Below are 26,471 nucleotides of genomic sequence, written 5' to 3' on the forward strand. Positions count from 1 at the left end.
ATCTGTTATCCTCAGAAAGGTTTGGTGACAGAGTGGATTAGTTCCAGCAGAGAATCAGTCCTGAGCCAGGCAGAGAGAGGGCTGGGTGGAATCCCAGGACAGAGCAGTCAAGTCAGGACTTAGGCTCTTAGGAGTCGTGGGTTTTCCAGTGGGAATACCAAGTGGATAGCGGCTTTTCCACCCTGTGCCCAGCACACAGACTAGCGGGGAAGTTACTGCACTTATCTGGGCTTTTTTAAAGCAAGAGAAAAACTGATTTTTTTTCTCAAAAACAAAACAAAACCCCGAGCCCCCCAGGCTTGTGTTAGGGAAGGAGCACCCCATGGGCACAGCCTGCTCATACCCTGGATATCCCCGCAGGTGTTCACAGATGCTTGACCACTGTCAACCCCCAGAGGCTGCTCTCTAATCACCGGCTACTCCCAACACTGGGTTCAGGATCCTGTTTATGGCTCTAGAGGGCGCTAGGAAGGAGGAGACACTGCAGTGGGAATCTGGGGACCACTGTCCCCATGCATGCCAGACCCTTGATTCAATGCCCAGGAGAAATTGAGAGGCTGGGACAGAAATCCACCGAAGCGACAGATCTCCAAACCCACTATTTGTGTCATAACCGAGCTGGACATGTTTTTCGAAGATCTTTTATCCCTTATCAAAAACTCTTGTTTGCATTTTAAAATGGTCTAGGATGCATTTAATGGCCTGGGCATATTTCTCTACCCCTTGGGGCGCCCCCCACCCCTCCTCTGCAACCTTCTCTTCCAGATTTCCACCAAGGCGCTAAATGAGGCACAACCAGGGAGGCGATCACCTGGGCGCCACTGCCCCCTTGTGGTAGTCAGAGGGAATCCATGCGTGGTAACCTCATCAGCCACCTTGGTCTCTCGCCTGTCTCTTTCTTTCTTCTTTCTTTCTTTCTTTCTTTCTTTCTTTCTTTCTTTCTTTTTTTCTTTCTTTCCTTCTTTCTTTGTTTGATTCTTTCATTCTATTTCTCTTTCTTTCTTTTTCTTTTTTTCTTTCTTTCTTCATTTTCTCTTTCTTTCTTTCTCTTTCTTTCTTTCTTTCTTCTTTCTTTCTTTCTTCTTTCTTTCTTTTCTTCTTTCTTTCTTTCTTCTTCTCTTCTTTCTTTCTTTCTTTTTTCTTTCTTCTTTCTTTCTTTCTTCTTTCTCTTTCTTTCTTTTTTCTTTTTTTCTTTCTTTCTTTCTTTCTTCTTTCTTCCTCCTTTCTTTCTTTCTTTCCTTTTCTTCCTTCCTTTCTACCTTCCCCCCTCCCTCCTTCTCTCCTCTTTCCTTTCTTTCTTTTTTCTTTCTTCTTCCTTCCTTCCTTCCTCCCTCCCTCCTTCCCTCCCTCCCTCCCTTCTTCCTTCCTTCCTTCCTTCCTTCTTTCTCTTTCTTTCTTTCTTTCTTTCTTTCTCTTTCTTTCTCTCTCTCTTTCTTTCTTTCTTTCTTTCTTTCTTTCTTTCTCTCTCTCTCTCTCTCTTTCTTTTTCTTTCTTTCTTTCTTTCTTTCTTTCTTTCTTTCTTTCTTTCTTTCTTTCTTTTTCTCTTTCTTTCTTTATTTCTTTCTTCCTTTTTTTCTTTCTTTCTTTCTTTTTTCTTTTTTCTTTCTTTCTTTCTTTGTTCTTTCTTTTTTCTTTCTCTCTTTCTTTCTTTCTTTCTTTCTTTCTTGAGCTGTGAATGGATGGAGACACCTGGCCTAAATCCACTTGCTAATTCAACTCTCAGATTAGTTTGCAAACCTCGAAAACTCCTGCTCCTACTCCAGACTGGATCACTGAAAATGACACGTAATCCAGGTGACATGTGTTAAACTTTCCAGTTATGTGACCTCAAGCTTTTAAAACTTTTTCTTCTCAGGGAAAAAGTAACATTCAGGCAACTTTTTTTTTTAATAAGACACTGTGATGAATGGTACTGTTACTAGCAAAGTTTCAGGAATAGACTATTGCTAAACCATATCCATCTCCAGAGACTCAGCATCCCTCCACCATATCTCCATTCAAACCGGATCCCTCTACCCCAACCCCTACACACCCACACTCACACACTTAGCAAACTCTGTTCTGCCCTCTGCCCAAAAAGCATCTCTCTCACTTGAGAAGTCAGAAATTATTCCCAGTGGAAAAAGCAATCTGAGAGCATTGCCTTTTCTGCTGGATCACTCCTTCCCTGAGGCAGAAGCCCCAGAGGGGAGAACCCAAGATCTCACACTCATTATGTAGATGCATCTTTGCCCACAAGATAATAATGCTCTGCATACTTGCTTTATTCATTTTTTCCATTTAAATAATTCAATCACTGCGAGAGCTTTGAAAGTAACAATAAAAAATAAGCCACAGGAATATTCTTGCATTCCACCCATCAGAAATTCTCTCTGGGAATGGGAGAGGATGGAATTCTTGCAGATACTGACATTTTCAGCCCTCATGCACAACCCAGCACAAGTGACTGCGTTAGTTCTTGGGGTGCCCTCCTGACTCCTGAGATGGCAGCTCCACCCCTAGGTTTCCTCCTTCCCATCTGGCTGCTTTGCCTCTTGTGATTTCTCTCCTGCCGGGACTTTAAATTGGAGTTTCTCAGGGCTCATTCCTGGGTTTATCTTCTTGGCTCATTGGACCTATGTTGGAGACTCTTGATATGTAAAAGGTGAGCCCCAAGAACTCATTATGTAGATGCACCCTCACCCACATGGTAATAATGCTCTGTGCAGTGATGTCCTGAGTTTTCCTCTTTCTTATGGACCATTCTATAATTTCAAATGGGGAGGCATACCTGGAAGTGCTCAGGGCTTACTCAGAGATCACTTTTGCACTGCTTTGAGATCTGAGATTGAATCCAGGTTGGCTGCCTGTAAGTCTTTATACTCCATCTTGGCTGGGGTTTACCAACTTCCTTGAAGTTCATCAGTTCATTAATTTTTATTGATGTACAGTTTGATTAATGTACATTTTAATGTACAAAATTGATGTAATTTTGATTAGTGTACAGTCTTTTGTTAAACACACCCAGTTAGGTTAGGTTTTGGTTTTCTTTCCAAAATAAGGTTACTCTCAAACACTCCTGAAATTCATTTGGAACAAAAAACACCCACGAATAGCTAGAGCAACCCTTAGAAAAAAAGAATATGTTTCCCCAACTTTAAATTGTACTACAAAGCAATAGTCTTTAAAGCAACATGGTATTAGAATAAAAACAGATCCTCAGATTGTTGTATTAATTATTAATTATTGAGTCCAAGTGTTGTGGATGAAGAGGCCTTTCTCAGCTCAGCCTGGCACCTGTAGCCCCCTCAGTCCATGGGTCTGTAGGTAGCAGGATAACTGCGAAGAAATGATCCACAGGCAGTCAGTTGAAGTTTCAGGAGACACCCAGGTTTTTTTAAGAGGCCCTAATCGCCATGTTCATATTTCTCAGATAGCCTCTAAGCTAAGGTTTATTACGCAGCCTCCATCAGCGGCACTACAAAACCCTTTCTGTATCCATCTCTGAACTCTCTGATCTTTCCCCTTGCTACATTTGTATCTCCCCTCCCCCCAGGCAACCCCTTAATTACCAACCACAGACCCCTCCTAGCTGTGGGTGGGTCTCACCTTCCAGGTGAGATAGGCAGGAAGTTGGGGGAGAGGTAATATCAGACCAATGGAATAGACTTGAGTATTCAGAGAATGTTTCCCAGAAATACAATCAATTAATATTTGATAAAGAGGCAAGAAATGCAAAGTGGAGCAAGGAAAGCCTCTTCAAGAAGTGGTGTTGGGGGCTGGAGTGGTGGTACAGTGATAGGACGTTTGCCTTGCACATGGCTAACCTAGGATGGACAGTGGTTGGATCCCCCAGCGTCTCATATGGTCGCCCAAGACAGGAGTGATTTCTGAGTGCATAGCCAGGAATAAGCCCTGAGCATCACTGGGTATGGCTCAAAAACAAAAAACAAACAAGAAGTGGTGTTGGGACAAAGGGCTAGCCATAAGCAAAACGTGAATTCAGACCTCCATGTAACACCATACACAAAGGTCAAATCTAAATGGATAAAGACCTTGGTATCAGACATGGAACCATAAGGTGTATAGAAGAACATATAGGTAAAACACTCCATGACATTGAGACTAAAGGCATCTTCAAGAAGATAACATTACTGTCCTAACAAGAGGAAGCAGAGATATATTAAGCTGAGAAACTTCTGCATCTCAAAAGAAAGAGTAACTCAAATACAAAGGCCACGCACATAATGGAGAAACTGTTCATCCTCAATACCCATCAGATAAAAGGCTAATATCTAAGAAATAAAAGGCTAATATCTAAGAAATACAAAGTACTGACAGAACTTAACTAGAAAAAAAATACCTAACCCCAACAAAAAATGGGGAGAAGAAATTAAAAAACACTTCCTGAAAGAAGAAATACAAATGACCAAAAGGCACATGAATAAATGCCCCACATCACTAATCATAAGTGAGATACAAATCAAAATAACAATGAGGTACCATCTTGTGCTATAGAGTCTGACACGCATCACAAAGAACAAGAACAATCAGTTTGGTGGGGATGTGGAGAAAAAGGTTCTCTCATTCGTTGCTGGTGGGAATGACATCTAGTCCAGCCTTTATGGATAACAATATGGAGAGTCCTCAAAAAACTGGAAACTGAGCTCCCATATGATCCATCTATATCACTCCTAGGGATATAGCCAAAGGAACATAAAAATGCAATACAAAACTCCTTCCTCACACGTATATTCACTGCAGTGTTATTTACAATAGCCAGAATCTGGAAACAACCAAGATGCCCCTTCAACAGATGACACAATGGAATATTATGCAGCCATCAAGAAAAATGAAGTCATGAAATTTTCCTATACATGGATGGACATGGAAACTATTATGCTGGGTGAAATAAGCCAGAAGGAGAGAGATAGATACAGAATAGATAGTCTCACTCATCTCTGGGATTTAAGGGGGAAAAAGACATTATTGTAATAATACACAGAGACAATAGAGATGAGGGCTAGTAGGACCAGCCACAATATGAAGCTTACCATAAAGAATGGTGACTGTAGTTAGAGAAATAACTGCCCTGACAACTACCATGACAATGGTAGTGAGTGAGAGAAGTATAATGCCTCTCTCAAATACAAGCAGGGGGTGATGGAGGAGGGAGAGGGGGGCATTGGTGATGGGAATGTTGCTCTGGTGAAGAGGGTTATTCTTTTTTATAGCTGAAACCCAACTACAAATATGTTTGTAATCATGGTGCTTAAATAAGGATATTATTCAAAAAATTAAAAGAAGAAAAAAAAAAAGAAAAAGAAAAAAGAGGGCAACAGATATGGCAAGGTATTTTTTTTATGACTCCAGCACACATGTGCAACCTCAGAGAGCCAGCATGCATGAAGCCTCCCATCCACCTCACCCACAACCCCCGCTACAAAGAGAATTATTATTGCAAAGCCGTTTTTGTTTTCATGCATTTTGTAACAACCGATATAATGTAAACTGTTTTGTGCATGCTACCCAGGCACCCATAGGAGGTGGGTAGAAACTAGGGACCTTGGTGGTGAGATTGGTGTTGGAATAGTGGATGCCTGAAACAGCTGTATGATGAACAACTTTGAAAATTACAGTGTTTAAATAAGGTGTAATGGAGTAAAAAGGAAATAAATAGGTTTACCATTTAGAGTAGTTAGGGGCTACATAAAGTTGAGTGGAGGGTCCAGAATGTTTCCATTGACATGACCTTGGTCTCAGCTTTCACAATTACCAATACCCCCATCAGAGAGGTGCATTTGTTCTAACCAATAAGCACTGTTGCAATGATGGAGCCTTAAGGCCCAACACCCAAGACTCTTTAGTTGTACATTCTCTGGGTTTTTACAAATGTATGGTGAAACATACATCTCTCTCTCCCTCTTTCCCTCTCTTTCATTATAGTATCACACCTAAGTGTTTCACTGCTTCCAACATTCTCTAGACCCCACCTATTTATTCCTTTCTACCCACAATCCTTAGCAATTACTGACCTTCATATAGTTTCTCTATTTTTGCCTTTCCCAGAATGTCACAAAGTTGGAATTATCCAGTTTGTAGTCTTTTCAAGTCAGCTTCTTTCATTCAGTGTAGACTGGGAAATGATTGCCACAATCAAGTTAATTAACACCTCTATTCCCTCACATAGCTAGTATTTTATTTTTGTGTAGCAATAACACTTGAAGAGCCTTAGCCAATTTCAGGCACGCTGGCATTTTTCTGATCTCTTAAGTATCCCTCTGGGCTCTTGGATAAGAGACCACTGATTCTCAAACATGAAAGTTTGCCCATTAGTGGTTTGGACTTAGCTCTCAGCTTTCTTGCTTCTCGCAGGTGCCAATTCTGCATATATCTTTGGAGAGTGGTGTGTCGGGGGCTGGGGAAAAAGCACTCTGCAGGGATTTATGATAGAATCCTTCTCTTTATCTAGGCTTTGATTCTCATGCACCCTGAAATTTCACTCTGAATCTCTACATGGTTCAATCTCTGAGAGTGCCCTACTACCTTCAGATTTATCAAATATCAATGAAAGCAAAACCCATCTTGTGCCCGGAGTTCTTTGCTTTATAATTACTGGTATCTGACCCAGAACAATCACCAGAATTAATCTTGTTTCATATTTCCCAAATGGAATATCAGATGAAGTCACACCCAATCCCTTAGAAGACGCAGAACCACTGAACACCCAAGAGAAAGAAGATGCATTAGCTCACCTAAGTAGGGCTCCTTCTCCTCTGGAAAATGTATTTGATTTCTCTTTGTCTCTGCAGTTCTCATGGGTCTTCACTAATGTGGTTTGTTTTTATTCTCTTTGTCTTTTCCTCATAGTTGCTGGATCAGAGTTCGCTTTTGGGCAACTTTGCTACTTAAAAGCAGTAGTCTCTGAACCACCATTGGCACAAGTGGCAACTGTTCATGTTGGCCCCGAATTACATTTTCTAGAACCTCACAACATGGGGTTGAACTGCTCTATGGTAGATCTAAGTTTTCTTCTGCATTTCTGACACATCCTGTGTATTTTGACAAAGTGCTTTTGTATTTGACAAAGTGAATCCTTCTGTTTTTTTCCTTTATGGAACATATGTATGTATGTATGTATGTATGTGTAGCATATGAAGTCAATTAGTAAGAAATGTTCAACAAGTTGAAGATTCATGTTCCAATAGTGACCTATAGACAGCTTAAACACTTGGTCACACTGTGTCTCATTGAAGTTGAAAATTCGTTTTTTTTTTTTTGGGAGGGGAAGTTGTGTCATACCTGGTGATACTCAGGATTACGTCCTGTCTCTGTGCTCAGGAACCACTCCTAGTGGGCTCAGGAAACCTCTTGGTGTGCTGGAAATCAAACCTGGATTGGCTGTGTGCTATAGTTCTGGCCCACTTTTCTATTTTTTTTTTTTTTGGTTTTTGGGCCACACCCGGTAACGCTCAGGGGTTACTCCTGGCTATGTGCTCAGAAGTTGCTCCTGGCTTGGGGGACCATATGGGACACCGGGGGATCGAACCGCGGTCCGTCCAAGGCTAGTGCAGGCAAGGCAGGCACCTTACCTTTAGTGCCACCGCCCGGCCCCACTTTTCTATTTTTTAATGAGATTGTAAGCAACTTTTTTCTTCACTCACTTGCCTGGCATGTATTTTCAACATCTGCAGAAACAGCACTCTCCAAAAGAGTGGAAACAGAGATAAATAGATGGGAATATGTCAAGCTGAGAAGCTTCTGCACCTTAAAGGAAATAGTGCCAGGATACAAGAGCCACCCACTGAGTGGGAGAAATTATTCATCCAGTACCCATCAGATAAGGGGCTAATCTCCAAAATATACAAGGCACTGACAGAACTTTACAAGAAAAAAAATCTAATCCCATCGAAAAATGGGGAGAAGAAATGAACAGCTACTTTGTCAAAGAAGAAATACAAATGGCCAAAAGACACATGAAAAATTGCTCCACATCACTAATCATCAGGGAGATGCAAATCAAAACAACAATGAGGTATCATCTCACACCATAGAGACTGGCACATATCACAAAGAACAAGAACAATTCGTGCTGGAGGGATGTGGAGAGAAAGGAACACTCATTCATTGCTGGTGGGAATGCCATCTAGTCCAGTCTTTATGGAAAACAATATGGAGATACCTAAAAAACCTGGAAATTGAACTCCCATATGATCCAGCTATACCACTCCTAGGATATACCCTAGGAACACAAAAATACAATTCAAAAATCCCTTCCTCATACCAATATTCATTATAGTGCTATTTGCAATAGCCAGACTTTGGAAACAACCAAGATGTCCTTCAACAGATGTATGGCTAAAGAAACTGTGGTATATAAATACAATGAAATATTATGCAGTTGTCTGGAGAGATGAAGTCATGAAATTTTCCTATACATGATGTACATTGAATCAATTATGCTGAGTGAAATAAATCAGAGGAAGAGAGGTAGATACAGAATAGTATCCCTCGTCTATGGGTTTTAAGAAAAATAAAAGACATTTTTGTAATAATTCTCAGAGACAATGGAGATGAGGGCTTGAAGGTCCAGCTCACGATATGAAGCTTACCACAAAGAAACGGGTGAGTGCAGTTAGAGAAATAACTATACTGACATCTAACATAACAATGTGAATGAATGAAGGAAGTAGAAAGCCTGTCTCAAATACCAGCAGGAGGGATAGGGAGGTGGGAGATTTGGGGCATTGGTGATGGGAATGCTGCACTGGTGAAGGGGGGTGTTCTTTGTATGACTGAAACCCAACTACAATCATGTTTGTAATCAAATTGTATAAAAACACTAAAAAAAAAAGCCCACCTGCAGAGTTAACATTACTCAACAAAAGTGACAAAATGTGACCAAGTTTGCACAAACAGTGACAAGTAAGTGCTCTTTGGCTGTTGGAGAGTGGTCAGATGTGCCCTGAAAGCAAACAGGAGAATGGTAAAGATGAAGAGATGAATATAGAGAGGCAGGGTGATAGCAGAGTTGGCTGAATCTCAGGATTTGCATGCAGATGGTCTAGGTTCAACCCAAGTACAGTGTGGTCCCTAGAGCATCTGGAGCATCCCCCAAGCATACAGCTAGAAGTAATTCCTGAGCACTCCGGGCTGTGTCTGCCACAAAGCAAAACAAAAACATAAGACATGGCCTCTATTTTAAGGATTATTATTTTTTGGTTGGGGAGAGGGTTTGGGTCACACCTGATAGTACTCAGAGTTTACTTCTGGCTCTGAGCTCAGGGATCACTCCTGGCTACTGTCAGGGGTGTGCCAAGAACCAAACCTGGGTTAGGTACATGCAAGTTTCTCATGTACTGTATTTTGTCTTTGCTCCTCTCTCAAGTTTCATGGACATAACATTTTATAATTTAATGAACATGATAAACGGCCAATAGATAACATGGTAGCCCTTATCTCTAGGCAGATTAGGATAAAAGGCACAGTGGGTTGGTGGGTCTACACCCCCTGGGTGCCCTCCTTGCTGACACCCTTCCTTCTCTGGCTTGGTTTGGAGCCCTCAGTCCTGGCAGCATCCGCCTCCTCTGTGCATTGACCTGCCCAGAGTGAGGTGCTCCAGTGCATTTTGGGAGGTGGCCTAAGCTCATGATTTGTGTTTTCTCTGCATTGCACCCCAGTTCCCATCAGGAAGCACTTTGTTGAGAAAGAGGTAGAGGAACACTTAAGTTTACACCCACCCACCTTCTGAGCTAAAAATTTTGAGCTCAGTCACACTCCCACACACCTGATCTGCTCTCGGTTGTCTCTTCCTTGACCCCATGCACCTTCTCTTTTCCCAAGCTCTGCTGACCACCCCATTATACCTGGCTGAAAGCACATAGTGCTGACAGTTCACTTCTCAAATCACCTTCACTCAACTAAAGCATCTGAATTCCAACAGCTCCAGTCTCTTCTCCACATAACAGGGCTTTTAGTCCACACACATTCTGCCTCTGGCTGGGGTTGGGATTCAGGGAGAGGAAAAAAATACCTGAAGTTCTGGAGCACTTTCCCACCCTGCCAACAGGAAAGTGATTTCTGGAGAAGAGAACCCCCCCCTCCCATGTAATGAAGAAATTGCTAAATGTTTCTTTTCAGGAAGAGCATTTGCCTTTCAAGTGGATGGCCTGGTTTAGTGCCCTAAGCACTGCAAAGAGTGAACTTTGAGTGTAGAGTGAGGAGTAATCCCTGAGCACCACTGGGTATGGAACCCCCAACAATCAAACCGGTTTTCACTCTATTCTGGATAATTCTTTTTTGCTTGTGCTTGTCACTCATGGGCTGGAAGTATCTCTGGATTGGTCCCTTACCCCTACCTGTTCTCCACCCAAGGAGGTGGTCTTTCTCTTATCAATAAAGACCTCTGGTCTCAGAGAGAAGCTGCTTGCTGTTTCCACAACTGGTGGAAAGTGAGCGGAAAGCTTGTGGTGGAATTTTTCTGAACCTGTTTTATTCTCTTTAACCTTGTCTGGATTATTTCCTGACTTGGCATTTGCTTCCAGACCTGAACTTCCCAATTCCTTGGGACTGGGGCATGAGGTTTCCATTTCATCAACAAACAATAATTCTCATTAGCCACCAGAGTTTTGGTTGACCAAATACACTTGTTTGACCTTAGCTTGAAACAATTCATATACTGGAGACAAAGGAAGGCCCATTACAGATGTGTTGGGGAGCTCTAGACTTCACAGACCTGGACATCTTCTTTTCCAGGAAAAGGGCCCAGAAAAGAGCCTCTTAAACTTTTTTTTTTCCTCTTACAACCCCCTTTTGCTCAAGAAATTCTACATGGGTGAACACTGCCAGGAATAGCTTGGATTCATTACATAGTTAATTTTGAATTAATTTGGGTTTTTGGTGTGTTCAGACACCTTTTACTTTTGCCAATTTTTTTTTTTTTTTTTGGTGACCAATCTGGGGATTACAATACATGATCTAAAAAAAAATCTAGGGAATCGGTAAAAAGCTATAGGACTTTGGAGAAATTCCTCTTCTAAAATCAGAAGAAATTTATGATTACCTTAAGATGTCATACAGTGGCTGGGGGAGGTCTCTGGCTCTCAAAACCTAGATTTATTCAGAATCCCCTTAATCCATTAACTCATTAATAGATGAGTTCTCAGCCATCCCTGACACCCCAGCACACTGGTCTGAAGGTGGATAATTGACTAATCTGCTCATAAAAGTCAAAGCTGAGGAGCAGCTTTGTTGAATCCTCAACAACCAGATAACAAAGCAAGAGACTCAGGTGGGCCCCCAAATCCCATCTTAGAACCTTAATGACCTAACCTGCTGAGATGCAGACACAACGATAGAGGCACACTTTCCAGGGAAGAAAAAAAGGAGGGAAGTCTGGGAGTCATGATCCAGTGGACAAGGCCTCTCTCTACCCAGCAGGGATCTAGGAACCCTGGTGACAGGCTGCAAGAGTGGTCCTTGCTTAGTTAGTACTGAGACAGGGTCCCCAGAGAAGAAGCTCAAAAACTGGGGCCAACCTTGGATGGGAGAAACATCAGTAGCTCTTAAAAACCAAGTTTCTTGGGCCGCACAGAGAATCTGTATTTAGGAACCACACCCATAGGTGCTCCGGCTTCCTCCTGGCTCCTCACTCAAGGATCACTCCTGGCAGGCCTCTGGGGATCTTATGGGGTGCTGGGGATTGGAATCAGGTCTGCCACCTACTAAGCAAGTGTCTTCCCTCCTGTAATCTGGCCCCAGAGGACCATTTTGTGAAAGAGAACGTGTATTGCAAAGACCCTAGACCAGCTCTCAGGTTGCTTTTCCTCAGTCAAGAAAGGGACTTATCACAGGAGTTGATCTTATGCTAGTATTTTTGGGGGGTGGGGTGGGAATCAGCCAGAGGTCAGGAGGAATTTAGACTTGCAGACAGGAGAGGGGTCACTCCTGGTGACAGCGGGGGACACTGCGGGTACTGGAGACTGAATCCAGGCAGGCACTGAAGCTCTGGTATTGTGCCCAGTAGCTCATTAAACCCTGGTCTGGTCTGGGGGCCTGAGCACAATCTATAGGGCGTTTGCTCTGCACAAGGCTGATCTGGGTTCATTCAATCCCCAGCATCCCATAAAGTTCCCCAGACCCTGCCAGGAGTGATTTCTGAGCGCAGAGCCAAGAGTAAGCCCTGAGCGCCACCGGATGTGGCCCCAAAACATAAACAAACAAACCCAGGTCTGTTCTGCAGCAGGCTCGCTGCCCCCCTTGAAGCGAAACTCACCCGCAAAGTGCATTTGCTCTCTCCCTTCCTCCCAGGCCAAGGGCAGGTGGGGCGCAAAAAGGGGCCCCAAGATTAGAGCGCCCGGGAAGAAAGGCCTTTGTAAACTGGAGCGCTCTGGCATCACTAAGTTCTAACAGCCCAACACGTTCTGAGCGGGGGGTCTCCATCCCCCCCCCCGGGCCCACGGCGCCGCTCTCAAGCCCCCAGAAACAGCCGGCCCAGCTGGGGATTCAGGACCTAGAAGCCTGCAGTTGCGGGAAGGGCCGGGCCCAAAGAGCAACGCCCCGAGCCCCCAAGTGCTCGCAGCACTCCCTCGGCCCCACAATCCCACACTCGCAATGCGGGCCACTCCGGGACGCCCTGGGCGCGGAGGCCAAAGGGAGGCGCCTGCACCAGGCACTTAGCGCCAGCGCCGACCAAGCTCGGACGCTCCCCGCCGTCCGGGCTCAGCCCGGCCGCCCGCACATGCACCTCGGCGCCCGGCTCAGCATGGAGGAGGCTGCGGGGCTGCCCCGCGGCCCGGTCTGCGGCCAGAGCGCCCTGGGCAAGCTGCTCCCGCGCCTCTGCTTCCTCTGCTCGCTGGTGACCTACGCGCTGCTGGGCGCGCTGCTCTTCTCGCTCGTCGAGGGCGGCCGGGAGCCGGAGGAACCGAACCCCGAGTTTGAACAATTCATAAAGAAGCTCCGTGACATCTTGAAGTGCAACGACACAGGCACCGGGACAGGTAAGGCGTTGGGCTCGGCGGGGCTGGGGCTTGCACGGGTGTCTCCCCCTTTCTCCGCTCCATTTCCCGGGGCTACCCCCCTCCCTTTCCTGGCACCTCCTGTTCTCTGGAACCTCAACCTTCACGTCTGTAAAATGGGGACAATAAGAGCTTCTGGGCTCGTTGTGAACATTGTCAACCAAGCAAGGAGGCGCCAGGAGCTACAAGGACCTTGGTCTGGCCCGGCTCAAGTCCTACCGAGTCCAGCTCTGGAGGACGGATCCTTGGAGATTTGGGTTGGTGGGGTGGCTGGGTGACCAGCTCTGAGCTGATCTCCAGAACCAACCGGCCTGGTTTGGCCACCCAAGATAGCAGTAGCTGCAGAGAGTCCAGTCGATCCATTTTCTGGTCTCCAGCTGCCTTTGCATTTGTAGGATCCAAGGAATTGTGAGAATTGGGGGGGGGGGGGGGGCTTTAGAGGAGGCAGAACCCGCTCTGTCCTTCTAGCTTGCTATGTGTTCTGAGGCAGAGGGAAAGATGGGGAGAGATGAGGGGGGCAGGAATCTCCAACTGACAGAGCCTGGAGACAGTGCAGACAGGAGCTGTTGGCAGTCTGTATTCTCCAAGTCCTTATTGCATTTCACTGGTACTTATCCACTTAGTTGTACTCTATCTTGCTCCCCAAAGTTCACAGAGCTATATCCCAAGACGAATCCAGTAATCAAGGAAAGAAATAAGACAAGAAAGTCGCCAGTCATCTGGCCAGCCTGCTGGCTCCATCTGGCACACCCCACGTGGTTTGGGGATCAGATGCTTCAGGGAGCCCGAAATCCTGAACAGGGTAGCAGGTCCTGGAGAAAACACCCCTCCCTCCATGTGTCCAGCCCCGAAGATATTTACTCACTAAGCTTTCATCCTCCCAGCCTCTGGTTCCAGACCCTTCTCATTCCTGGCTAGTTCTTGCTGATCATCACAGTGGAGCTTGCCTCTAACACCCACTCAACACGCATTGTGATTGCTCCCCACTCACTAGGGATCTTGGGGGTGGGAGAATATTGTTTTGTTTGGGGGGGCACATCCTACTGTGCTCAGGGTCCACCATCACCGCACTGCATTCCCAGCTCATTCCTGCTCATTCCTGCCATGCTAGAGCACCATGTCGGGTGTCAGGGATTGAACTCAGGTTTAAGGCCATGTCCTCTTTCCTTCCCCAGGGAATCTGGTTTTTAAGACAGGATGGAAGGGAGCAGGCCTGGTGGGGTCTCCCTTATCTCACTCTGCCCTGCTTTGCTGAGTGTGAGAAGCAGCCTTGGCTCTGAGCACTCTCATCCTTGAACTTGTGAAGTCCTCTTTCACACTGGGAGGAGAGTCTGAATTGTTTCACTCTGACACATTCAGAAACTGCTGCCCAAGATAGAGGTGAAACTTGCCCAGGTCACAAGCAGGATTCAAACCCAGGCAGAGCTGGAGCCCCAAACTCTGGGTTACAGTCCTCCCCTGAGAAGAGGGGAGGTCCAGAAAGAAGCCTCTTGTCCATAGCTGCCAGTAGTGGTTGAGACAGGCAGCGACTCCCCAGGAAGCACGTCCAAACCGAGGAACTTGCATCTGTCCAGGCTCCACCAGCCTCTCCTGCCCCACTAAACTGGAGTCTGGGCTTGGTGCTGAGGTTCCAGAGCCTCAGCACCTGTGCAGCCAGCAGGACCATTTAGGGAACCTGCCTGGAAACCCAAGCCTGCTCCCATGGCAGAAAAACATGGCGGGAGCTCTAGAAACTCTGGGTTGGGTCTGCTAGTGCCACAGATCACAACAGGCTGGGACTGGTTGATGCCTCCAAGAGTGGGTCCCCTTGGCAGCCAGGCAGCCCCCAAGCCCCCTTTCTGTCTACATCCCTTGAGAAGAGGTAGGCTGAGTAGAAGACTCCCCTTTGCCAAAGGGGCTGCACATGGAGACTTGGGAAACTCCACAAGCTGGGCTGGAGGAGGGAGGTTTCATGGGTGGTGGGAGCTCCTCTCTGGGGGCTCCAGGACTTTCCTATTTCTGGTATGTCATAGCAACACCTGAAATGCAGAGATATGGCAGAGCAGGGCTCTCGAGCCAGCTGCCAATCATTTCCGGCAGGGGCTGCTGAAAAAAAAAAAAAACCCTCTTGCTGAGCTGAGGGACTGAGCCCCCTTCCTTACTCTGCCCCTTTCTGCTTGGAGTCGAGGAAAGCCAGAAGCACGATCTTGGGGAACTGCTGAAGACGGTGAAGCCAAGGTGGTTCAGCGGGAAGAGTGAATGGTCCTTCCTGGGCTCCCTGTTCTTCTGCTGTACTGTGTTCAGCACTGTGGGTAAGTCAGGGAAAGGGCAGGTCTGGGGTGAAGATGGGGAGGAGGCAGGGCACTGAGGGCCAATGTGGGGCTCGTTAGGTGCATGAGTAAGAAGAAGCTGCCCTAGAGCCAGGCCCGGACCCTGCTTCAAGCTGGTGAAAAACCCAGAAAGTGCCCTTGTATGGGTTAGAGAAGAGGGTACTGTAGGAACTGATCTTACTCACCCAAGTGCCCTTGCAGACAGGAATCCAGCAGGAAAATCGGCAGAATATCAGAAACAGCTGCCGCCCACTCTGTGGAGGGCAGGCAGGACTCAGTGTGCTTCCTTTGCCTAAATACATGATATGAAGGAGCGCCCTTTTAGGTAAGTCCTCACCACTGAGGCAGGGGCAGGCGTACACAGCCTCTGAGAGGGAGCCCACAGCTCAAAGGAACATTTGCCAGAACAAGACACTAAGACCAGGGCTTGAGAGCCTGGAACCCACTGTGTTTTCTTTCCCCCAAGAACTCCCAGGGTTCTAAGGTGGACGGTCTCATCTTTGTACACCTGACATCTTGGTTCAAACTATGGCCCGCGGGCCACATATTGTATTTGTATCTGTTTTGTTTCTTCATTGCAAAATAAGATATACGCAGTGTGCATAAGAATTCGTTCATAAGTTTTGTTTTTACTATAGTCAGACCCTCCAATGGTCTGAGGGACAGTGAACTGGCCCCCTGTTTAAAAAGTTTGAGGACCCCTGGTAGATGATTCTCTCCTGGAAATCAGGGTGCCAGGTGGTAGCCCTGCACACTGCACGGTAGGATCATTGCTGGCACCTGACTACAAGAATCAGGATAAACCCACCTCCCCTCTGCCCATTACAACAGCTGAATATGTCCTCAGATACCTACCAATGCCCCATAGAGGATGGAATGTGCCCCTGGCCTCCAATTGAGGACTACCGGGCATTGCACAGTGACTATGAATGGCGTGGGCATGGTTGCATCCTAGACCACAGCAGGGCTGGCGTGTTGTTAACTCACTGTTGTGCCAGACTAAACCACATCCCAAACTGGTGGTCAGAAGATGCAAAGTGGGCCCCAGCTTTGGCCTCTTTCCGAGCTGTTCGGGTGATCCAAATGGGCATCCAGACTGGGGGTTCACCTGCCTAATGGAAAAGCATTGACTCAATGTTTCACCACTCCCAGAAAGAATCAATGGTGACCTCACCTGCCCAGTAATTACAGCTGGGGGAGGAGGAGGAGGCCAACGAAGCCCCTCACAATAATGAGTGTGAAGGTCCCTGCTTCCTGGCCTGCATAGCCAGGTCACCGGAAATATACCTGGACTTGAAGATGAATGGAGGACCTCCAAGAGGTGTGAGGGTGGTCAAGCCTTTAGCATTTCCAGAGGAGCCAGGGCAGAGCAGGCTAAGTGGCTGGAGCAGTTGAAGGGGAAGCAAAAAGAGCACATTAGAGGCAGGGCCGGCTCCACATTAGGCTTGTCGGTAATTCACTTACTCGCTCACTCCCTCTGGGCAGCAGCATCTTCCCAGAGACTCACTTGCATTTTCTGGATGTGGCTGCCTTCTGGAAAGTCAGCACCCCTCCCACAAGAGGCAGCCACAGAAATCATGGATAGTCCCCCTAAATCCACCTTTGCCAAGGAGAACATGGCGGGGAGGGCCTTGGATGATGGGAATTGCGTAATCGCCCCCTGTTGGTTGTGGCTGGTGGGGCCAGGGAGTTCTTCAAGGGCCCAGTCCTAGGTTAACAGATGGTTAATAGATGTCATTAATGGCTAATAGATCATCAATAGTTAATAGGTCATGTATGATTAATATGTCATGGAGTGTTAATAGATGTAACTGATGATTAATAGAGTATCACTGGTTAATAGGTATCATCAATGGTTAATAGGTCATGGATGTTAATAGGTCATCAATGGTCAATTGATCATTGATGATGGTTGTTAGCATCCAGGTTTTGCTTAGGAGTTGACTCTTAATAGGTACTTGTGCCTAGAAATGTTATAAAGATGTGGCATTCTTGAAAATTAAGCTGAGGATTAGCAAGATAATACAGTGAATGATGAATTCACCTTGCACACAGCAGACCCCAACACCACATATAGTCATTCCCCTGAGCTCTGCTAAGAGTGACCCCTGAGCAAAACCAAAAACAAAATTAAACTGCTTCTGAGACAGTGTCCTAGAGGCTAGGGTTGTACTAGGAAGGTTCTCCTGATGTTCATTGGTGGGGGGATATGAGACCTGGGAGGGGCTAAAGCACTCTACAGCAGTGGGGGCACTGTCTGCAGGTCCCAGAATCCCTGCTGACATCCCACAAACTGCTGGGGCTGAAGATTCCAGGGGCTCAGACCCAGGAACTGTGCTGACACATGAACCCAGGCCTGCCTGGGCTTCTGTGTCCTGCCCCTCCTTTCACTGTCTCCTTCTTTCTTTTCTCATCCTCCTCTTCCTACTCCTTACCTTCTTTCTCTCTCTCCTCTATTCTTTCCTCTTTCCTTCCTCCCTCCCTTTCTCCCTTCTGGCAAGAGCTGCTCAGTGGGCCCATTGCTGTCCTTATCTGAACCCAGTGTCCCTTGCACTGAGCAACCCAAGCAGCTGATACCAACCCCACCCCTCACACCCACTTCTGTCTCCTCTCCAAGACTCTGCCCACCATCTCCTCTGGCTCTAGAATCTCACTGAGACAAATGGGGAAGGCCACTCCTGCCTCCTCTCCCGGCACTGCTAAAGATGCAAGAAAGGTGTAGATCACACCAGACTTAGGACCCAGAGTTCCCAGGGGCAGCCACTGTTCCTAGGACACAGGCTCTGCTGCTGGTGAGTGGGTAAGTCCAGGTGGCAGTGCTCCCCCCCACTATAGGATCTTCAAGGGGTCCCTGATGCTGTGGTGTGCCCCAATGTGCTGCAGGCACTGGATAGATGCAGGTAGGTGGTCACCAGGCCCAGCAGTGCTGGTTGTAGCCTGATCTTTATATCCTCTGACTGACCACCTTGCAGCATCACATGGGCATGTGTGAGGTTACCTGTCTCCCAGAAACCAGAGCTCCTACACTGGGGCTGCTTAGCTCAGCAGGGCTCTGGTGTGCCTCTGGACAGGATTCAAGAGTGAGCGTGGGGCTAAATACCCCCTATCTTTCTGTCTAGTGGCACCTCTAAGCCTGCCAGGTGTCCTGTTCTGCTGGGTCACAATCGGCTGCTGGCTACCAAGGGGCAAGAATGGTGCTGACTGCCCGCAGGTTTTAATTTTGCTTGTTTTTTTGGGGACTGCACACAAAAACTAGCTCTGCACTCAGGAATTACTCCTGGAGGTGCTCAAGGAACCACATAAGATGCTTGGAATTGAAGCTGGGTTAGCTGCATGCAAAGAAAACACCCCCCCACCCCACCCCACCCCCCACACACACTGTGCTGTTGTTCTGGCCTACCTGGAACATCATTCTTTCAGGAGACACAGCCCTGGGCGGTTTAGCCCGTGAGGAGTTGAACAAACATGAACTGATGTTTTAGGTGGTCGAACCTGGCATCTGGCACTGGAGCTTTACTTCTATGGGGCCACTGAGCCTGCTCACTTCAGTCTCTCCACAGTCTCTGCATGATGCATCCAAGGCTCTGGGGGTGGTGTGGGAATTCGGAAAGGGGGCTCCTGAGGGTCTTGAGGACCCCAGCCACCTACTTCTGCTTGGCTGACCTGCACTGGCCAAGCAGTTCCACCCTCTTGGCGCTTTTATGCCAGCATAGATGAGAGAGCAGGTCAGGGGCTGGACATCCCACCCACCATTTTTCCTGCATACTCTCTGCCAGGTGGTCTAGTTTTCTAAGCCTCAGTTTCCCCTCTGTGCCTCTATGCTTGGGGGTATGGATAAAAACCTCTTAGATCCACAGTAAGTGCTCAAATGGCTCTTAAGGGGGACAGAGTGATAGCACAGTGGGTACTTGACCTGAGTTTGATCCCAAGCTTGATCCCCAGTATGGTCTCCCAAGCACACTACCAGGTGTGATCTCTAAGGGTAGAGCCAGGAGTTAGCCCAGAGCACTGCAGGGTATGACCACCCTAAAAATAACAACAATAAACTAGAAATGATGCAGGGGTTAAGGCCTCTGCCTGTGGCCAACCCTGCTATGATCTCTGGCACAAATTGGCTCCCTGAGCACGTAGCTAGAAATGACCCAAACCTATCCTAATTCTCAGAAACTAGAGCAGCTCCTCTGATTTCCTGAGAGCTAGGACCCACCTGCCAGCTGCCACAGTGTGACAAGCTCTGTCTTTCGGTTCCTTCCAGATGTTCCCCAGCTGGAGCCTCACCGGCTCAGATAAGAGGCCTGAAAAGGTGGCAGGGAAGTGGGTTTCCAGTGAGAGCCCAAGGATGCTCTGTCCCAGGCACTCCACTGCAGTAGGACCATGTCACCGCTTGGAGGCAGCTTGAGGCTGTGGTTCTGTTTCCATCTTCCACTTTCCACTCCTCTAGTGCCAGGCACACAGATACTGTAATTCTCAGTTGCCCAGCCTTCTGGGGTTCCCTGCTCACGTCCTGCTCAGAAATGCTTGTAGGAGATGCAGCTCTGCTTCCAGACTCTGGGGTGAAGTTCTACCCAGGAGTCTGCTCTGGCCTGGAGCTCCCCAAAGGGGCAAGATGGGCTTTTCCTGCATCCCCCAGAGTTCCCACAGAAGTCTCTCAGCCTCTCCTCATCATGCGATTCCCCCATTCAGGCCTGAATCACTCATCTGCCCCCCAACAACTGAGCATCTCAGTTGTCTCAAAATCTCTGCAGAGGCAGGTGTGCTGAATAACTTAGTCTTTTCTTCCTGTGAATTAGAGGAGAAAAAAATATCTAACCTCAGCAGAACCCAAGTGGGTAGAAAAACTGCCCCTTGTAACCCAACAATCACATTCTCAAGGTTTTCCCACTTTGCCTAATACCATGGTGGAGAGGGTCCTGCCGAGGAGGGGGAATGCCAGGAAGGTTTTGGGGGATGGGGCACAGATGGGCCAACAGCTCCATCCTCTCTCTCAGGTTATGGCCACCTGTATCCCGTCACCCGGACAGGCAAGTACCTGTGCATGTTCTACGCTCTCTTTGGCATCCCGCTCATGTTCCTTGTCCTCACGGACCTGGGTGACGACCTGGCTGCGGTGCTGTCCAAGGCATACCGCCACATCTCCCAGCTCCTCGCCTGGGCCCCCAGACTGTCCCGGAGATGCTCGCGCCTGCTGCGCCGGCATAGGCAGGACACCAAGCCCCAGGAGGCTACCTTGCCCCAGATCATCATCCACGAACAAGAGCTCCTGGACTCGCCAAAGCCCAGCAACAACCTGGAGCTGTTTGAGAGGCTCCTGGCCCAGGACAAGCAGCAGACGCTGCGCGTTCCCCCACAGCCCTTGAAGAGAAGCTCCTCATGTCCCCAGCTGGTGTCAGAGCAGCTGTCGCAGTCAGTCATCAGCAACCAGCATGAGGTGGGCCGGCGGGTGGAGAGTCTGGACGTGCCCCTGTACATCGTCGTGCTGGTGGTCTTAGCCTATATATCCTGCGCTGCTGCACTGCTGCCCATGTGGGAGGAGGAGCTAGACTTCGAGAACGCCTTCTACTTCTGTTTCATCACGCTCACTACTATTGGGTTTGGGGACATTGCCCTGCAGCACCCGCATTTCTTCATGTTCTTTTCCATCTACATCCTCATTGGCATGGAGATCCTGTGTATTGCTTTCAGGCTGGTTCAGAACCGGCTGCTACATGCCTACAAGCACTCTATATTTCTCCTTTCCAAGGTCTTCCCTGCCACGAAGAAAAAATAAAGGCCCGGGACCCAAGAGAGATGCACCCCCAAGGGTCCCCTGGATTGATCCCTGAGCTCAGAGCCAAGAGTAAGCCCTGGGCACTGTCCCCAAACACAAAGACAAAGGCACAAATCAAAGGGGTGAACAGGGGCCTGACCAATAGCACAGTGGGGAGGTGTTTGCCTTGTATGTGGCTGACCTGAGTTTGATCCCTGGCATCCCATATAGTCTCTTGAGCCTGCCGGAAATTATTTTTGAGCACAATCAGGAGTAATCCCGGAGTGTTGCAGGGATTACTCAAACTTCCCCCCCCCACACCCAAAAAAATGGTAGGGTGGACAATATTAACATAAGAAGCCTGGAATCCCAGAATTCAGACCTGAGAATGCCAGGTTTGGGGATAGGGGGCTGGATAGGAATGAATAGCCCAGATGTAACCCAGGACTGTGTCTGAAGGGTCACAAGCACTGAAGTGGTGCTAAGGGCGGTAAAACTGTTCATCAAACCTTACTTGTCAATCAACAAATAAAGGGGCTAAGGTGGGAGGGATGTGGGGAGGGTCAAGGGCACTTGGGTGGTGACAGTGGGCAGTAACTTTGTACATCAATAGCAGATACTTGAGAGCTTGTAATCCTGAACTATCATTAAAAGGCAGAAATGACTCAATGAAAGGTGAAGGTGGGCAGGGGTGGGAGAGAGGGGAAGGCTCTGAGGCCCAAGCCTTGTAGCCCAGGAAGAAAACCTTTGTTCTCACAGTGAAATGAAAATCTTCTGGCCTGGTGGTTCCTAGAGGGAAACCGCATGGGTCTGTGGGGCCTGGTCTCCTGAGCACCTGCAGCAAGCCTGGCTGGGGTGGGTGCATATAAGTAAGGAGGCCCTTCTACAGGAGGCCCATGAGCCTCCAGCAAGTGCTCACAGTTCCCAGTACCGATTCCGATTCCAGAGACTGATAATTTCCTTCTGTGACACCTATTGTGGGGCAGTGGGTAGTGTGATCAGTCCCCAGTTCTCCCATGTGCCCTTCTGCCCTTCCCCCAGGCCTCATGCACCCCAGAATGTGGCCAAATACAGGAGAAGAGCTTTAACCACTCTGGATTTGGAGGGGGAGGGGCACAGCCTTGTTGCATGCTGGCAGTGAGAGTCAGCAAGCATGAGTGGGGGGTGCTGTCTGGTCCCCAGTTTTTCCCACATGTCACCATCTCTTTGGGGGTTTCCTACTCTTGGCCTACATCTTGGCCTCCATGTCCCACTGTCTCTGCTCCCACTTTCTGTTTTAGGGTCACCCTTCCCCCAAGATCTCTGCTGCCTAAGTGAAATGATAGAGTTTTGTTTATTTGTTTTGTCATACCCGGTGATGCTCAGGACTTCCTTCTGACTCTGCACTCAGGAATCACTCCTCACGGTGCTGGAGTCTGTCTCCGTCTGTGCTGCCTCTTCTCCCAACCCTTGCTGCAGTGTCTGCCACACCCAGAAGGCATTGGGAGCTTGTTGTGGGGGGGGGGGGAACACCTCCAGATTGAGTAGCCCAGACTCCGATGACATTCCTGAATCTTGTCATGTCCAGCACCTGCAGATCTGCAAAATTTGTTCCCCTTTTACAGGGCTCCTACAAGTCACAAGGTCAAGTCATCACTGCAGATGGGCCAAGAGGGCTCACACCCCACACCCCGATTCTGTCTGTGAATGTCGGATGGATGGGGTGCCTTCGAGGTCTTCTAAGTTCCCCGGGCACTGCCCTTAGCTCCATCCCTGAAAACTGGCAGACATGCGCGTTTCTGGCCAAGCCCCAAGTGGTACCCAAGGCCGGAAGTGAAATCAGCAACGAACCCTGCAAGCGAGCCTCATATTGGTGGATTTGGGGCTCCAGCTCTGCTCCCCCATGTGGGCCAGTCCCTGGGGGAAAAGCCTGACCTCAGCTCCCAGATAAGAAGGGGCATGAAGGGGCTGGAGTCTCTGGCGAGAGATGAGAAGGGGGTGCTGTGCCTAACATCACCTTCCATCCAAGCATGTCTATTTGGGGGACCCTCCCTCATTTGGGGATCAGTCACTAGGTCTGTAGCAGAACCCAGACCTAGGAAAGGAGCTTGGCTAGAGCTGGCAGCCAGGACAAGAGGGCCTGGGACTGTCCCAGGGCTTCCTGGTAAAGACAGTGTTCTGGGGTCACTTTTGTGGCTCCTCTCTGGTGAGGGGGCCCCAGTCACTTTGGAGATCATTCTGGCCAGTTGTCCCCTGACCCAAGTGGGGGGGGCGGGTGTTAGCATCTCCTCTTTTCCAGCAGGAGAAAGGTGGAGTTCTAAGACCCAATTTAAAAGACACAGACAAGGGCCCGGAGAGATAGCACAGCGGTGTTTGCCTTGCAAGCAGCCGATCCAGGACCAAAGGTGGTTGGTTCGAATCCCGGTGTCCCATAGGGTCCCCCGTGCCTGCCAGGAGCTATTTCTGAGCAGACAGCCAGGAGTAACCCCTGAGCACCGCCGGGTGTGGCCCAAAAACCAAAAAAAAAAAAAAAAAAAGACACAGACAAAAACCAGAGTCAAAAGTTATTCAAGGGGCCGGGCGGTGGCGCTGGAGGTAAGGTGCCTGCCTTACCTGCGCTAGCCTAGGAGACGGACCGCGGTTCGATCCCCCGGCGTCCCATATGGTCCCCCAAGCCAGGAGCGACTTCTGAGCGCATGGCCAGGAGTAACCCCTGAGCGTTACCGGGTGTGGCCCAAAAACCAAAAAAAAAAAAAAAAAAAAAAAAAAAGTTATTCAAAAGTGCCAGTCAGAAGGGCAAGTCTATAGGAAAGACGCGGGCGTCATGGCAGAGGGGTGGAAACTAATGAAGATATTGATGTTAAAAGATTGCATTTCTGAAGTTCAACCATAAATAACTTCATAATTTATGGTAACTTCCTTTAAAAAAAAAAAAAGACAAAAGAAGACAGCAGAGAGGTTCGTGTATGAATGGGGCCACTCCGGGATGGCTGTGTGAGGGAAAGGGACCTATTTGTACTGTGGGGTTTGGTTGAAACTGGTACCCGCTTACCCCCCCCCACCCCCCCAAGAATCGCTCTCTGAGACCCTGAAAGGTGTCCATTGAGCGACGGTCCCTGAGAGACTTGCGACCGCTCTTCCCCGAGTGACCAGCAGGTGACGCCAGCAGACCGCGCGTGTCCCGCACTCCGGGTCCAGCAGGTGGCGCGTCTGCTGCCCGGCGGCAGCCAGGGTGGGGACCTCACCTAAGTCCTTGGGATAGAGGACTCACCACCACCGTTTGGCAAGTGGAATCCTGTCAATAATCCCACTAGCTCTCTTCACATGGATTTCACCGAAACTGACCTGCCAGCCTCCCTTAAAATAGCGACCCACTCACCCCCAATTGGAAAGGATGGAGGGGTAGCAGGTATATGCCATGTGACTCCAAAATCTGTGGTGCAAGAGACTGGGAGTGATGCTTGGCTTTCTCATGATCAGCTTCTGTGTTCTCACCTGGTGGGGTGGGAAGCCACAAAGTGTGGAGCAAAGGTGAGCTGGGGCTACTGGGACTCGGAGCCCCTAACGTTTCTGAGTCTTCCCAGAGACCAGCTGGCCGGTCTGCGCAGGTACCATGGTCCTGCTGTCCTTGGAGTGAGTCGTCGGCTGCCAAATGGGGACAGAAGGACTTGGGACAATGATGGACCCCAGTTTCCAGGGTGCCTGACATGGGCAGCAGAAGGTACCCACACACAAGCTTTCCGCCCATGTGCCACTTGGTTGTATTTTGTGGGGAGTAGGTTGGAGGCACACCTAACAGTGCTCAGGCCACTCCTGATTCTGTTGATGCTCCGGGATGGTGCTCTGGGGACCATAAGTGGTACCAGAGTTTGAAATGGGGTCTGCCATGTGCAAAGCAAGCATCTCTCCAGGGTCACTTGTGTACTGTTTATTTGTTTTGGTTTTTGGCCCATACCTGGTGGTGCTCAGGGGTTATTCCTGGCAGGCTCAGGGAACCAAATGCGATTGTGGGGATCGAACCCAGGTCAGCTGCCTGCAAGGTAAATGCCCTCTCCACTGTGCTATATCATTCTACCCCTTGTGCAATGTTTTCATTATGCCTTCTGGGGCCAATGAAGTGGCTCAGATGCCAGGTAGAGTGTAAATAAATGGCTGGGAAAAGAAAAACACCGGCGTTTTTTGGAGCAGTGCCTTTGCCGGGTCTGCTTTTCTGTCTCCTGCTCCCTGCAGCCTGAAACCTCTTCAGTCTGTTGTTCCTCACCCCAGTGCTTCTCACATCCCCCCCTTTGGGTCCACCTCTCCCTTTATGCTCTGGGCAAACAGAGGCCCTCTTCAACCAGTCCTGCACTGTCCAGGACACAGCTCAGCTTTGCCTGCCCACCAGGTGCACACACAGGGGCAGCAGTACCAAACCTCCGGGATTCTGGCGCAGAAGTTCAGGTGGGGCTCTCAGTTCCTTATCTTCCAGGAAACCCCCTGGACTCTAGGGGTCAGTTGATTATTTCCTTGATCATGGGATCCTCCACTGCTCTTGACTGCTGCATGCACAGGCCTGAGGAGGAGCCACAATGCACATTTCCCAGCAAAGGTGCATCCCCTTGAGGACTCAGCCCCCCAACAGAGACCCTAAAAGAGGGCTGGAAGTTGAGGAATCAGGCCAAGCACATCCCCAGACACCAGACCCACTGCCCTTGTTTCCCTATGCTCAGCTGGCTGCAGGAAGGGGAATGGGCAGGGCTGGGGAGCCCCTGGTTGCCATGGTGACCGCCTGTGTTGGTAAGGTACTTTGAAGTGGATTGGGGGGGGGGGCAAAGGAGGGCTGGTCCTCTTGGGATGCAAATTGTTTCTACATCCTTTGATCCTGCTTTTACCTCCTGGCCCTTGATGGCTCTGCTTTTGTTCTTGCAACTTAGAGCATAAAGTAAAACCCTTGCAAATGTCATCATATTAAAATGCAGGCAACAAAGGGACCTTCTCCAGTGGGTTCAAGCCCCACTTTAGTTTTGTCAAATAAAACCCTCCCCTGGGGTCCATACCCCTGAATGTCAAGATCTAACAAGTATGTCAGGATCTAACAATGCCTACAAAATATTTTAAATTTGGGGGTCACACTAGTGGTGCTCAAGGGTTACTTCTGACTCTGTGCTCAGTGATCACTCATGTTGGGACTCGGGGACCATATGGGGTGCTGGGGATCAAGTTCATGTAGGCAGTGGGCAAGACAAGAACCCTACCCACTGGGCTATCACTCCAGCCTTAACTGAGCCCTTGCTTGCACCAGGACTTGGGTACCAGGGATCCTGTGAGCAGAACTCTAATAGCTTAGCTCTCCCCTAGCTTGTGCTTAACATCACTGCTCTGTGCTTCAGTGTCCCCACTGTATAGGGGCTGCTGAAATAGCTGTGCATGTTCTTTTCTGAGTCCTGGAGCAGCATCTCACCA

General features: G+C 48.6%; 1 protein-coding gene across 1 annotated transcript; it reads left to right on the top strand.

The window, feature by feature from the left end:
• The first annotated feature begins 784 nt into the window (after nucleotides 1–784).
• KCNK18 (potassium two pore domain channel subfamily K member 18) lies at nucleotides 785–21,071 on the top strand. The gene is made up of 4 exons (XM_049790443.1): nucleotides 785–834; nucleotides 12,289–12,965; nucleotides 15,158–15,286; nucleotides 20,293–21,071. The coding sequence occupies exons 1-4, from the start codon at nucleotides 785–787 to the stop codon at nucleotides 21,069–21,071; spliced, it is 1,635 nt and encodes a 544-aa protein (XP_049646400.1).
• Nucleotides 21,072–26,471: the final 5,400 nt, after the last annotated feature.

The sequence above is a fragment of the Suncus etruscus genome, chromosome 17 (genome assembly GCF_024139225.1).
Source record: "Suncus etruscus isolate mSunEtr1 chromosome 17, mSunEtr1.pri.cur, whole genome shotgun sequence".
Taxonomy (NCBI): Eukaryota; Metazoa; Chordata; class Mammalia; order Eulipotyphla; family Soricidae; genus Suncus; species Suncus etruscus.

Bases quoted from the DNA above. Each gene is read 5' to 3' on its own strand.
- KCNK18 (XM_049790443.1), top strand. From the start codon at position 785: ATGAGGCACAACCAGGGAGGCGATCACCTGGGCGCCACTGCCCCCTTG. The intron at 12,966-15,157 runs GCACCGGGACAG...TTCTGCTTGGAG, and splicing joins CTTGAAGTGCAACGACACAG to TCGAGGAAAGCCAGAAGCAC. The intron at 15,287-20,292 runs GTAAGTCAGGGA...CCTCTCTCTCAG, and splicing joins TACTGTGTTCAGCACTGTGG to GTTATGGCCACCTGTATCCC.